Genomic DNA, 14,354 nt, shown 5'->3' with positions numbered 1-14,354 from the left:
TGAATCCACTCCCAGGCTGGCAGCACAACTCCCGGCCTGGCACTGCCTTGTGCTCCTGCCCTCGAGGGAGCTCATCTCCTAGCCAGCTCTTGGCGTCTTGCTTGGGTAGACGTTTAAGGTGGGACACTGCATTTGCTGCCCAACAGGAAGAAGGTGAGAGCCCAGAGGGGGGACTGACACCCACTTGCCCCACACCCACGCCCACCCCCTTGCAGGAGAGGCCACTGGCACCTCTTAGCACCACAAGGGGCGTCTTCCCTGCCCAGACCTCTCACATACCCTCTCCACAGATATCCCCAAAGGCGCGCAAGTGAGGCCAGGGCAGGTTTGCCATCCAAGCAGCAAGCTAACCCAGCCAGCACAGCCCTCCAGCCCGATAGAGGCCCTGGTGCCTTCCTGTGCTTACCATCATCTTCATCGGCCACTTTATCCTTCTCATCCTCATCGTCTTGGGGGCGCCCAGCCATCTGGGAGAGCTCCTTGATCACCTCCTCGGTGGTCAGCTTGGCATCAATGGCTAGGAAGGCGTCTTCCAGGGCCTAGAGACCGGCACAAGGGTGGAAGGTCTGCACAGGGTGGAGACAGAGCTCCTGCTTCCTCCCCTCTGCTCCCCCACATGGTGGGGATGGCATGCGGCTAGGCCCTTCTGGGGCGATTGCTGTGTGGGACAGGGTCAGCAGAGCAGGGAGGGGATGGGTCAGGACTTCAGGGGGTGCATGGAATACCCTCCTTGCTAAGGGTGTCCGGCTCAACTGAGCTGCAGCCCAACAGCCAACATCTCCAAAGCCTTCCTGCATCTGTCCTGAAGCCCTCAAGCCCACAGCTAAGGGGCTGCCCAAAAAAGGCTGCATTTCCCTTACCCCCAGTGCCCCAGAGCATCCCCATCCCTGTCCCGATCCAGGTGACTGCAAACGAACCAGGGCAGCTCATGGGTGACGGAGAGCAGGGGCATGCCATGTAGTGACAGGGCATGGGCAAGACAGTAGCGCTAAGTCCTGGCAGCTACAAGGAAACAGGATTTCCTATTGCTGAGGGCGCGATGGCCAACAGCTAGTGAGCAGACTGCTAACAAGGAGCTGGAGGGTGGAAGCTCAGCTGGAAGGAGCAGGGGAAGGGAGACCCCACAGGGCACCAGGAGCTGGGCAAGGACTACGGCCCAGAAGACCCAGCTCACACTCTGGGGCCCAGACTCTCACCTTCTGCAGTCTGCCTTCCTTGTAGGCTTTCTGGTCCTTGATGATCCCCGGGAGATACTTGGCACAGTATAGGGCGACCTCTTCCCCTGGAAGGAAGCAGGGGGACCCTGAAAAGCTTGCTCCTTCCTCAGCAGTGAGCACAGCATGACCCAGCCCAGTGGGACCACTGGAGACACGAGCCAGCCCCAAATTAGGAGCTATAAGCAGGAGCATGTGTTAGTGGGGGGTCGTGGGGCACTAGCTCCTGACAGGTTCCCTGCTGCACTGCCAGGCCTGGCTGGTAACCCCATTAACATCATGACCCACCAGACCCTGCATGTTGAGGGACTTGAACCTGCTGTGGCTGGCCAGGTCCTAAGGGCTCCCTGGACAAGTCCATCGAGCATCCCACAGCCGATCGCAGCAAGAGCTGTGCTCCCATGGTCAAGCTTGCGGAGCCCTGTAGCAGAGACCAGGTGCTGCCAAGGGAAGCCAGGCCACTAGCACTTACGGGAGACTACCGCCCCAGCGACAAGCACAGCCCTGTTGGAAGAGGGAGGCTGAAGGAGATGTGGGAAGGTCTCGGCAGGGCCAGGCACTTCAGAGTGTGGAGGTGTCACTCAGATGAAAAGCCAAAAGCAAGGGTATAAATCTGAGCTTTGCTCCTGAGCAGGACTGCCAGTCATCACATGACACAGGGGGCACCCTGGCCCCAAGACAAGCCACTTGGAGAAGCTGGACTAGATGCAGTGATGCAAGTCACTGGCATCCAGCTGATGGAACGGACCTGGTGGAACGCAAGACGCAAGGGCCTGTGCAGAGGCACCTGGTAACCAAGGGTCAGTAGGGAGGCCAAGAACAGTGCAGGGGGCCCAGGGTACAGCCTTGGCATGGAGCAGGAGACTGAGCTGGGCATGGAGAAGGGCAGGATTGGAGCCTGCCAGAGAAAGAAAGGGCCAGTGCAGCTAAGAGCTCTGCCACACATTCAAATAGAAGCTGGACAGAAGCCAGCTACAGAGCTGTTACAGATTTTCAGCCATAAACTTTATAGCTGGTTGGCTCTTCTTATAGCTGGAGAGACATTACTACTGTGTGATAATTACTTTGCAAGTGTGGCCGGTCTAAACTGATTTCACGATTCACCACTTCATTGCATAACATGTCAGGTGTAGTGGTGGGAGCGACAGGGCCAAGGCAGGATGTCCCACTGGGGTGGGGGAGTGGCAGGAGGCAGCTGAGCCCAGCCCTATACCTATGCAGCAGAGATGTACTTCTGGGCATGCAAGTAAAGCTTCCTCCTGATCCTGCTGCGATTTGTGATGCATGGCTGGGAAGGAGCCCCCACGCCAGGCTGCTGGCACCAGCACCACATCAGCCTACGCTCCTCTGCTAAGGTGTGACCCAGTGCCCTGCTTCACCATCCAGCAGAAGCAGGGGTGAAAAGTAGGGGGCAAAGACAACAACAATGGAGAAAGGTAGGGCCTGGAGTGATGTGGGACCTGCCCCTGTTCCAGCATAACCACAGGGAGAGGCTGAGCCCAGCCCTGGGGGCACAGTGGACTGGAGGAAGAACAGTACCAGGAAGCCCTCAGGCCTGCAGGCAGGGAGGGTGGAGCAGGCAGTCAGTGAGGGGCAGATGCCTTGGTGGAAGCAGCTGCTGACAAAGGGGACCCGTGCAACGGTCAATGAATTGGCTCTGTCCAGGCATGTGCAGTCACCGTGGGAATGTGGGCGAGAACACCGGCTGTCAGGCCAGACTCAGCTCCCGCCCTAGGGACAGGAGCAGGGAGATGCTAGGGAAGGGAATAAGGATTTTCTGAGAGAGAAATGGAAGTGCCGGGAATCTGGATGGGGTAAGAAGGATGACTAGGGAAGTGGCGGGGCCCATCAGCCTGATGCCAGCCCCCAGACCAGCCAATACAGGACCTAATCAGCAAGGAACTGAAAGGGGCATGTGACCGACACTGACCCACAGGGTTCATGGGATAGAGGCCTCATCTCAGGGATGGCGTCTGTCAGTGTCGACCCTACAAGCTTAGTGAGAAAGGCAGCAGCACTGCTAAGGCATCAGACCCCGTATTGCACCCTTCAGCTAGGAAACCAGAGGCACCAATGCAAATGCCTCACACCTTCCTTGGGGCTTGGCATGGATCCATCTCAAGCTGTTACTGAAAAGCACAGACCACGGTGGGAGCAAACTGCCAGTCCTGGAGGCCTCACAGAGAAGAGCATGCCAGCTGCTGCCCCTTTACGAGCTGATGGCAGTTGGGGCAGCACAAGGAAGCAGCAGCTAGCACAGCTGCCAAGCAGCTGGGCTCTTTATGACCCTGGGGTGAAGGGCAGCAGATGCATCCCCATCACAGGCTGATGCCACTTTTACCATTGCCTCCAGCTGCTTTGCAAACTCACCCCCACACCTCATCCAGTCTGGGCTGAACCTCAGGCAGTCCCAGTTCCAGCTCACCCACTAGCCGCCCTGCTGAGCCATAGCTGGGGCTGCCTGGGTTCAGAGAACACCATGCCCCAGCCATGGTCCCATATGCAGGGCAGAAACACAGCATGTGGCCTCCTGGACCCTGGAGCTCTCCCACCTGCCACAGCTCTGTGGAGATCAAGCAACCCCACCCACGGGCCTTGGCCCCAATCCCTCCTGGGGCTGTGGAGACAGCAGCGTTTTGAGACTCACGGCACCAATGGAACTAATCCTGCCCACAGACACCTGGTCCCCACCCACGAGTGAGCTCTAAGCCCCACCAGCCTGGCATGGGTCCAGAAGAGCAAGGGCACCTGGATCTTTGGATGAGCGTCTCGCTCCAGCCTCCTCCATGCCCTCACATGGCCCCTTCTGGGGCAATGCTGGTCGATAATTAACTACATTGCCAATGTTTGTGGCGACTCCCTGGACAAAGGCCGCATGAAGGCTTGCCTGAAGCAACAAGCAGCCTGGTCTGCCTCAGAGGTGCCGACAACCCTTCTAGCCGGAAGCTCAGCATGCCCAAGAAGGGCTGAGACCACAACATGGCTTGCAGGACATGGCAATACCAGCAGCTCCCTCCACTCCCACAGAAGCAGGCGGCCTCTCCTGGTGTGGCCAGTCTTGCCTGCATGGCCACTGGCACCTGCCCCAGGTCAGTGGCTGAGCAGAGCCCAGCCAGACTCACTGCACATGTGGCCTCCTGCAACAACTGTGATGCAATTGGGTTTGCAGTTGCCACGGCAAGGGGAAGAGCTGGTCCTTTGCCTCCAGCACAGCCACAGCACAGAGCTCTGCTGAATCTCTGGAGGCCAACCAGCTGCAGGGGTGGGGAGCTCGTTATCAGCATCCTGCCATATTCACCCACACTTGGTTCATCACAGATCATCTGTAAATCTCTGCCACTGCCAAGGGCAGACCTGATAGGAGGGGGCCCCTGGAGCCCACCCCCTCAACTGGTGGAGGACAACACAGCTGCCACAGCACTGGTCCAGCCTGTCACGGGAGTGGGTTCCAGGCAAAGCGTGCTCTCCTGAGGACCTTCACTTGCCCATGTTCCTCAAGCCACCCTGGCAGGGCCCTTGTCCTGATGGAGGAGACGATCCCCATGCACCAAGCCATAAGGTGACAGCCCAGAGACAGCCACCTTACAGCCAATCCCAGCCCCAAAGCTGGCCCTGAGGGCAGCCAGCCACATTGGCTGAATCAGCATCCACCTAGGAGAGGGCCCCGACAAGCAGTGCCACCAAACTGGCCCTAGCAGTGCATGCTGACCAGATGTGTAATCAGGCATGGGGTTAGAGAAGCAAGCACCTGCCCTGACTCGGCCCTGCTCCCTGCCAGCCCTGGCTGGGGTGCAATGCTGCGTGTCCTGGCAGCTACTTGTAATCTGGTGTCAGCAGCACTTGTAGCTAGGCCCACCATTCCCCATCCTCCTAGGGGCTAGTGATGGGGTCCAGGCCCACTGTCCAGTTGGCCTCTGGGCTGGGACATGAGCTCTGCCCCACACCCACGACAGCCCAGGGACAGGGACTGCCCATGCATGCAGAACACAGCACCCAGACAGCTGCTGCCTGAGCAGTGACCCCAAGCAAACACTCTTCATTTTCCACGCTCCAACTCTGCCTGCCCATCTCACTGCTCTGGTCACCACACTCTACCACTAAAAATTCCTAGCGAGACCACACCACCATCATGGCCAAGCAGAGGATCAGTAGCACAATCATGGCTGTGGGCTGGGCAGCCCTACCCCATTGTCCTGGAACAGGCAGAAATTCAAGACCCTCCTGCCCCAACGTCAGGCCCATCTCACTCCCCCTCTGCTTAAAGCTCGAGTCCTAGAGAGAGGTCCACAGCTTGGCGTCTCAGGGGCTCGGCTGTTGTAGAGATGGGGCTGTGCCAGGGCTGCGGGCACATGCATTCTTGCTCCAACCTGTCTGCAGACTCAGGCTGACATCACAGCAGCCGCTCTGGAGCCAGCGCCTGCGGTGCCGGGTGTTTCTGAGTGGAGCTGGCTTCTGTGTCCACAGGATGCATGGTCCTGGCCACTGTGCTGCCGTCACCCTATTTCTATTCCTACAACCTCATAACCATCCATCAGGCCTTGACTCAACCACTTGTGCTACCCAGACTCAGGGCTCAGTGAGCGCTCACTCCTCTCTCCAGATGTCTGCTCAGATCACTGATCTAAACTTGAACAGCTTCAGAGAAAAAGGCCTAGTGATGAGAGACCTCCTGAGAGTTGTAGGTGGGGGGGAGGGGTGCTGGGAGGGTGAGGGGATCAGTGTTGGGTCTTTCAAACAGCATGTGGATGGGATCTGATGTGCTGGCAGGAATCCTGCCCAGAAGCCAGAGGTATCATTCATAAGGAGACCCATGGGAAAGCAAATACAGCCCATAACTTCAGCTGGGGAAAACCCAGACAACCCCCTGGGAAAAAAACATCCTACACACATGCCCACAGCTCCTCTGGGAGGCAGGAGCGCGACAGCCTCAGAGCAAGACTGGCACGAAGACAGGCACTTTCCACAGGAGACAGCTGGAGATGCAGAGGCCTCCTAGGAGGTAGAGATGGGCCCGTGCAGCATGTCAGAGAGGCTGTGCATCCAGAACATCCGTCACAACGTAGGAGGTTTGGAGCAGCACAACACTGAACCAAAGGCCATGTTCTGAGGGGCGCTGGCTCTGGGGCCCCAGGGATGGGGGAGATCAGCCTGACCTGGTGAAACACATCAGCAGGATGGAGACCAGTGGAACAGTCAGGAAAGGGGAAACGTCTGGTGGCTGCAACCAATGCCTCCTGAGAGCAGGTGGCCCAAACTGAGCAGGTGGGCCCAACTGCCCAAAGGAGGGGCCAAAGCTGCTGCTCAGGTCTTTTCATGAATGCTCACTGGGGACCCCCCACAACTCCCAGCTCGGCCCCACATACTAAGTCTGGGAGCAGCCGACCACAGAGCTCCTGGCAAGTCAGAAAGTGATGCTCTTTTTGTGTGGATTAAGGAACTGGTGCCTGCGAGAGGCTCAGGCATGAGGGAGAAGGCAGCCTGGCACATACCCAGAGAGAGGGCATGGGTTCAGCCCATGTGTGGGATCAGGCAGATGTCACTGCTTCGGGTGTATTGCAAGCTCCATTTCCAGAGCACGATTCTGTGTTGCGTGGATCCAGATTTTAACCCCATGCTGCCCAGGGCCAGGAGGCACTGACTGGCATCCAAAACAACAGACAGGGCATTTCCTGCAAGTGCAGCTCCAGGGAAGTGAAGATCTTGTACTGGCCTGGCTGGGGGAAGCAGGGGGGGAGGGAGGAGCAGTGGGGCAGGGTGGGGCCAGCTAAAACTGGATAGAAACCAAAACACAAAACAGCCCCATCAGTACAGTATTGGCACATGGGGATGTGGAGCAGGGACAGCAGCTCCAGGGACCAGGCCCCTCCACTACCACCGGGACAACCAAGGACAAAGGACCACGAGAGACCAGGCTTCAAGGGCAGCCATCTAGAGCAAGTACATGCCAGCAGCCAGCTCCATCTCACCCACCCTCTACAAGATGGGACGTGCATCATGCCCGCTAGGAAGTCAGGGGATGGAAATGCCAATCCAGTTGCAACCCTACCAGCCCAGCACCCTCCTTCCAGAGGCCTCACAGACTCGCTCGGCCAGAGAAGAGTCCTGTGCAGCAGCAGGACCTCTTGAGGTGGGCAGACTGCTGGGAAGAAGCTCCCAGCACAATTCCCTGGAAAGAGCAAGGATCAGTTACCTCCGTGTCCATCGTAGACTGAGAACATGGCCGTTTCGCTGTCCAGCTCCGGGATGCAGTTGTGCGCATCCTGAAAGAGAAGCATAGAGTCAGGCATGCCCAGGGTCCCTACGGGGAACTGCTGGGACAGCTCATCCTTGCCTCGACAGACTCTTCAAACACCAGCATTTCTCTCCTTGCAAAGCTGGAGGGAAGGCAAGAGCAACAGAATAGTGCCTGAAACACAACCCAGGCCCTGCTGGACATGCCCTCTGGGGAAGCTCACCACAGGACCGCTGCTCTTCAAGGAGGAGGCTGCAGACCTTCAGCTTCAGGCAGCTCCCCTGCACTAGAAGGCCAGCCCAGTCACCCTTCCCTGCCTCCCACAATTGTGCAAGTGCCTCCACCTCCCATGCACAGCAGGCTATGGATGGGACCATCTCTGCCTTTCTACCCTCTCGCCCCATGAGGGTAGCAGTGCTATCACCCTGTGGTACAGGCGGGTGCAGAAGCACAGACACCAAGGACTTGCCTATGCATGGAGAGTCCCCAGCATAACCACAGTGCCATAATCACACTGGTAGGTTCCCTGCAGGTGAACCTGACTCGCTCGGGTCTCTGCACCCTGCCCAGCCTGGAGCCCATGTGCCTGCTGGTGTGCTCCGGTTTCACAGAGCCCTGAACTCAGGCCTGCTGCCCGGTGCCAGGCTCAATGTGCCTGGTGAGAGACTGCAGAAGGCAGCATTCATCCCACAGCCCAGTGAGACCAGGGCAGTGCACAGCCCATCCCCTCTCTGAGCTCCACTAGGCATGCTGGACTTAGCTGGGAGGGGAGTGCTAGTCTCAGTCATGTGGCCAGCTGGAGAGCAGGGAGGAGTATGTTATGGGGACTTCTCCCAAGCAGTCTCTGAACAGGGTGCAAAGAAGGTGCCAACCAAAAACCAAACAGCATTAAAGAAGCATGATCAAACTGCTGCTTCCACACAGTATCTCAGTCCTGCCCATCATCCAGGTACCCACCAACCTCCTCAGCAGAAAGCAAGGGTCCATCTCTCAAGGGCCCAAGAGGTGCTCTGATAGCTTGGGGTGAGCAGAGCACCACAGAGCAGTGGACCAGGGCTCCCTCCCTCACAAACCCAGCTCAGGATGCCTGGGCCAGAGCAGAGGTGGGAAATGCCTCACCAGGATCACATTTCTCAGGCCAGGGCTCAGCCCGAGAAGGCACATGTGAAACACAGACTCCTCTGCAGTTCTGGACATGCTCTCCCTATACCAATGCCTCTCGGGCCCTTTGTGTCACAATGCGGCCCTCTGAAGCGGCTCTGCTGGAGCCAACTGGATGCAAGCACTGCATCCACAGCAGACCAGCACCCCTGGGACATCTAAAGGCTGCAGCATCTGAGGTCTCTTTCTTCATCACACTGCTCAAGTCAATGGGGCTTCCAGAGGCCACAATGAAAGCCCACACTCCATACAGGAGAGCAGCACCATGGCCCACGAGTGCATCAGAGAAGCACCTCTCTCTAATACAAACAGCATCCTGACTCTCACACTCCCAGCCAGTGCTTGCTATGGGACGGCAGGGGTCACCAGGGCTGGGCAAGGAGGGATGTGTGAGCACACAAGCCCCACCTCACTGCAGAGCAGAACTGATGTTACAGCAAGATAAAGAGACCAAAGGCCCATAAAGTCTAAAGGGAAAGCCATGGCTAGACTCTCCTCAGTCAGCAGGCGAGGCTCTTTCTCCTCCTGGCAGGGGAAGAAGAGAGATGCCGAATGCCTTCAAAGATCTCTGCTCACAGGGAGAAAGCGGGGTAGAGCAGACCGCAGCAGCTAAAGGAGTCTTCAGAGAGCAGGCTGCAGTATAGAGCCCACTTCTCCCAACCCAGAGGGGGCCAGGACCACCAGGCTTTGTCAAGGCAAGAAAGGAGGAATGAGGCAAAGGCCTCCCCCAGCAACAGACTCAAGACACAACCCCTTTCTACCATGTGCTTTCTGGCCATGCATGAATGCATAACACATGGTGCTGTAGACGCTGATTAAGGCCCTTCAAGCAGCTTGCTGGGCTCAGGCCCCTGGGGACAAGCTTGCTGGTGCCCAACCCTGCTAGGAGTTGAGGGAGTGATGCGAGGTGTCCGGTCCAGCAGGACCTCGCCCTGGTCTGTTGGCACTCGAGAGAACTAGAGGAGTCTTAGCACAGGCCACCCCAAAGCAGACACACACACAGAGCTCAGTGAGAAAGAGGAAGCTGGCTGTGCCCCTGACACTCTGCCCCATGCAGGCTCCTGGGCAGGGACAGCCTGCCTCGCGAGCTCTGCTCTGTCACCAGGCCCATGTAGGGAGGATACCTGGTGGAGCTGTTGGCCTGGGTCACCCCCAGCAGCAGGTGAGGGCCCCACTCCACACTCTGCTGCACCCCCAGCCCCAGCAGCCAGAGGTCAGTAGATGGGCTGAGGCTGGAGGCTCATCTGCTCTGCCCAATCTATCTGCCATTGCCTGCAGCAGATGCTGGACATCTTATCAGCTGAGGAAACCACCAGCCCTCTTTCGAGCCCGGCAAAGTTCTTCACCACAGGAAGTCGCCAGGGCCACGCACGCCACAGGCTTGTGACACATGGTGTGAAAATGCACGTCTTCTGGTCAGCTTCGAGTTTGTCACCTCTTGAACTGACTGTCACTGCATAGCTCTGTCGTGAGGCAGGAAGATTGGCAGCTCCTGGTCTCTCTGCTGCCCTATTTTTGTGATTGTGTGAGCCTTTCCCTTTGCCCTGTACCCCAGGGAACAATCTCGGGCGTTCTATAGGTGCTGCAACGCACCCACTCAGCAGCATGCTCCTGGGACCTGCCAAACCCCATCACCTGTCCCTGCTCCTGGTTCTAGGCTGCTGCGGAGGCAGCGTTACAGATCCTGCACACCCTCTGCATAGAGACCTTCCCCCTGCTGTCGGTGAGTCAGCGGCTCCATGTCACACTCTATCCAACTCCTCCTGCCCCCAAGGACACATTCTTCCCAACCACAGCTGCAGGTTGCTCTGCATCAGCTTCTGGATGCTCTTCCTCCATAACAGGTGTTGAAGACAAACCACTACTGCAACAGCTAGACTTCTGGCATGACACAGGTCAGCTTTCCCCAGCAGTACCAGAAGGCATCATGGCAGAGAGCAAACTGCACTCAGCACCACACCTGACAGCAGAGAGGGGCTGGGCACCTGCCCCCTGTGTGTACAGACCCAGGCAATGCCACTCAGCCCTTGGAAGGCCGGACTTACTGCACAAATGCCTCCCAGCACAGGAGAGAGCGTGCTTGCACCCGGCAGCCACATAGCTGACCACAAGCTGGGCTTCTCTGTCTCCCACCTGGGCTCCCAGCCCGTTATTGTCTGTTGTCCAGGAAAATGAAATCCAGAAAGCCCAGAGGATGGCTGCCCCAGGTAACCCAGATGCATGTAGTTGCTCTTCAGGCCTTCTACAGCCAAGCCCCAGGCCCCTATGTGCTGTCCAGGCCAGGGAGACTTGGTTCACAGTGCAGGTGACACAAACACCTCCTAGCTCCCAAGCCGGGGGGAAATGGCCCAGTGCCAGAGTCTTTTCCATTTCAGCGACAGGAAGCCACTGGGTCACGTCACATCCCTGCAGCCTCAAGAACCCCTTGAAGCAAGCAACTGAGGACTCATCAGCCAGGGACAGGTTTGTAAAGCCTCCTGGTTACCCAGCCCCAATAGAAGGCAAGGCCAGAGCAGCTCACTGCAGTCAGCCCCCATGGAGCCCAGAGCCCTCGACAAGGGGAGCTGGGAGAAGCCAGTGAGCCCACATAGCAGGAGCACCTGGGTCCCTCATGTGTGATGTGACTGGGACGCAGACATATTGCTGGGGCCAGGGCTCAGGACAGGCCCCTAACAACACGTCTAACTGGCTGCTGCTCTATGCTGATGCGATAGTGTGTGAGGATGAATGCTGGAAGGCCGCAGACACTTGGGCTGGGGCCCTTTACTGCTGCTTTACGTTCATGGTGAAGCAGAGAGGCCTGAAAGGGACACTTCCCTCCCCTCAATCGCGCTGCTCATGCCAAAGCATCAGAATTGCTGTAACCTTGGATGACTCTGGGCACTCTCAGCTCCTACCTGCAGCAGAAAGGAGCCAAATCTCTAGCCCAGAGCCCTGCTCTCAACTGGGGGGCAGGGTAACAAAACCAATTGGACACAGAAGAGACACGAAACACAGCATCCTAGAGCAGTGGGGGCCTACAGAGGTCACGTAGTCCAGCCTGAGGCAGGATCAGCCCTGTGCAAAACACCCCACACAAAATCTAATCTAAACGCTACGTAAGACTACCATGAACCCCAACACAACACAGACTTAACACCTGAACCTGCCACGGGGAAAGCAGAGGATTTGTGGCAGCCAACGCCCTGCTTCTATGAAACGTCATCAGTATACACTCAAAAGACCCCAGGTAGAGGCCATGACCCTCACTACAGAGGAAGGCAAAACCCTCCCAGTACATACCAACCTGACCGGGGGGAAATTCATAGAATCATAGAAGTCGGGTCGGAAGGGACCTTATAGATCTTCAAGTCCGACCCCCTGCCAGAGCAGAAGAAAAAACTGGGCTCAAATGATCCCAGCTAGGTAGGCATCAAGCCTCCTCTTAAAGACCCCCCATAGTAGAAGCCAGCACCACTTCCCTTGGAAGTTGGTTCCAGATCCTAGCCGCCCTAACTGTGAAGTAGTTTTTACGGATGTCTAATCTAAACCTCCTCTCCAACAACTTGTGGCCGTTATTCCTTGTTATGCCGGGGGCCACTAGGGGAAAGAAGGTCTCCCAAACCCTTCTGGTCCCCCCTAGTGAGTTTATAGACTGTCACCAGGTCCCCCCTCAGCCTTCTCTTGTGAAGGCTGAACAGGTTCAGGTCCCGCAGTCTCTCATTCATAGATTCATAGATTAAGGGTCGGAAGGGACCTAGTAGATCTTCTAGCCCAACCCCCGACTACACTCATTGTAGTGTTTGCCCTGTAGTCCCCAGATCATGCGGGTGGCCTCCTCTGGACCCTCTCAATGTTGTCCACATCTCTCCTGAAGTGGGGCACACAGAACTGGACACAGTACTCCAGCTGTGGCCTGACCAGTGTTGCATTGAGGGGGAGGATCACCTCCTTGTCCCTGCTAGAGATGCACCTGTGGATGCATGACAAGGTGTGGTTAAGCCCTGCCAACTGTGACCTCGCATTGTCGGCCCATGTTCATCATTCCTTTCTGATCCTAGTGCAGCATCAGTCTGACCCCGAGCAGAGGGGCAAGACCCTCTAGCCAGGAACCTTTGGCTTTGGCCTCAGCAGGTGCACTGGTATACCCCGGTCAAAGTTCCCAGGCTTGGCTGTAGCCAACACCCAGTGCCTCTGGGGAAGGCTTAAAAACACCCTGACACGTAGCAGAAAAGTGGGGGAGGGGGCAACCAGCAAAGCCCAGAAGTCGGGAAAATCCCCATAGTAGAACATAAGCATTGTTATGCCTACATCATCCCTGACTAATTGCTGTCCAACCTCCTCCTCAACACCTCCTGTGAAGGAGAGCCCATCCCATCCCTGGGCAAAATTGCTTCACATCACAATCCTACACCAGGCCCCTCACTCCCATCTCCTCTGGGGGAAGTGAGCCATCCATGTAACACAAAGACGAGCCAGGATTTTCTGCTGAAAACCGCCAGAAAAAGAAAAATGGAAACAAGGTCTAACAATTTTTCCTTTGTGGGCCATTACTAATGCTGAACACTGCCCCTGGGCCAAGGCCATGACCAGAAGCACCTGGTGGTCCTCTATTTGTACAGCGCCTTACCCCAGGCAGTTACTGCACTGGAAGCAGTGATAGGAAAAGCCATGATGATGGCAATGTAACCTAGTACAATGCACCACGTGACTCGCCCTCAGCTTAGTGATACAGGGAGTTGAGGCAGAGCCTACAAAAGAGGGCACACGGTGCATATGCGTGGTCACTTTTAAGGAGTGCCCTGCAAACAGCAGAGAGGGGGACACCACAAGCAAGCCAGGATAAACCCGGAAGCTTGAACAGCAGCTTATTCAAAGCAACCTATGCAAACCCCTGGGTTCTCCTGGGCAGGGATGTCCTGTTTTGCCTCAGGCAGGTTTAGGAGGAGGAGGTTCCGGCTTGGGCTGCTCGGACCTGCAGCTACACAAAAAGGCCAAAACCTCTGGAAAAAGATGGGTCCAACACCTCCTTCGGGCTGGGGAAATTCCTCAACGCTTTCCTCTGCCGCTCCAACAGAGCCAGCCTGGCTGGGCAGACACGGTAGCTGCTGGCATTGCTTGCAGCAGGGCACATAACCCTGCCCCAAGCACATCTCTGACCAGCAATGGCTGCCTTCAACAAGTTCACGAACCATTACCTTTCCGGGACCCTTGCGGCAAACTATGACGACAGATTTGAGTTGCCTCCAAGCATCCAAAGGCTCTTGCTTACTAAAGGCATCCCGAGGCCTCTGAACTGCTTGCTGGCCTTTGTAACCTGGGTGTGTGGTCTGTGGGCTGCCACATACCCGTCCACCGGCCCCGCTGACCTAGGAGCAAGCCCGGGTGCGGCGCAACTCCTGTGTAAGCACCTCCACCGCAGACGGCGCATCGCACACGAACCCCAGCGCTGCGGGCACGTGGGCTGCTGACCGCCATGCACGGCTCCGAGCAGAGAAAGAATAAAGAGTCCTTCAGCATAGCTCTTCTCTGGCTCTTGGGAACTGAGAAATCCCTGCCCCCCCGCCCGGCACGGCACAACCCGGCCCCTGCCCCCAGGCCCGCTTCCCCCCCGGGCAGGCCGCAGGCACCGACCTCCATGGAGACCCGCCAGCCCTGCATGGCGCTGAAGCCGAAGTGCAGCGGGCGCGGCCCGAGCCCGGCCCCGTCGCCCGAGCTCTTCACCGTGTTGGGCTGCGACAGGTAGGCGCCCATGGCGCCGCGGGGCT

At 57.3% G+C, this 14,354-nt stretch overlaps 1 protein-coding gene across 1 annotated transcript in view; it reads right to left on the bottom strand.

The window, feature by feature from the left end:
* Nucleotides 1-14,348, bottom strand: part of PPM1G (protein phosphatase, Mg2+/Mn2+ dependent 1G) — a 25,266-nt gene extending 10,918 nt beyond the window's left edge. The window contains exons 1-4 of the mRNA XM_019520850.1: nucleotides 14,221-14,348; nucleotides 7,405-7,474; nucleotides 1,197-1,282; nucleotides 407-539 (exon numbers count right to left, since the gene is read on the bottom strand). Coding sequence (XP_019376395.1) covers nucleotides 407-539; nucleotides 1,197-1,282; nucleotides 7,405-7,474; nucleotides 14,221-14,340 — 409 coding nt within the window. The 5' untranslated portion in view covers nucleotides 14,341-14,348. The remainder of the gene's footprint in view (nucleotides 1-406; nucleotides 540-1,196; nucleotides 1,283-7,404; nucleotides 7,475-14,220) is intronic.
* Between the last annotated feature and the right edge of the window lie 6 nt (nucleotides 14,349-14,354).

Source organism: Gavialis gangeticus, unplaced genomic scaffold, assembly GCF_001723915.1.
Source record: "Gavialis gangeticus isolate Ggan-Ray unplaced genomic scaffold, GavGan_comp1, whole genome shotgun sequence".
Taxonomy (NCBI): Eukaryota; Metazoa; Chordata; order Crocodylia; family Gavialidae; genus Gavialis; species Gavialis gangeticus.
The sequence above is the reverse complement of the archived record's forward strand: the minus strand, read 5'-3'. Positions and strand labels throughout refer to the sequence as shown.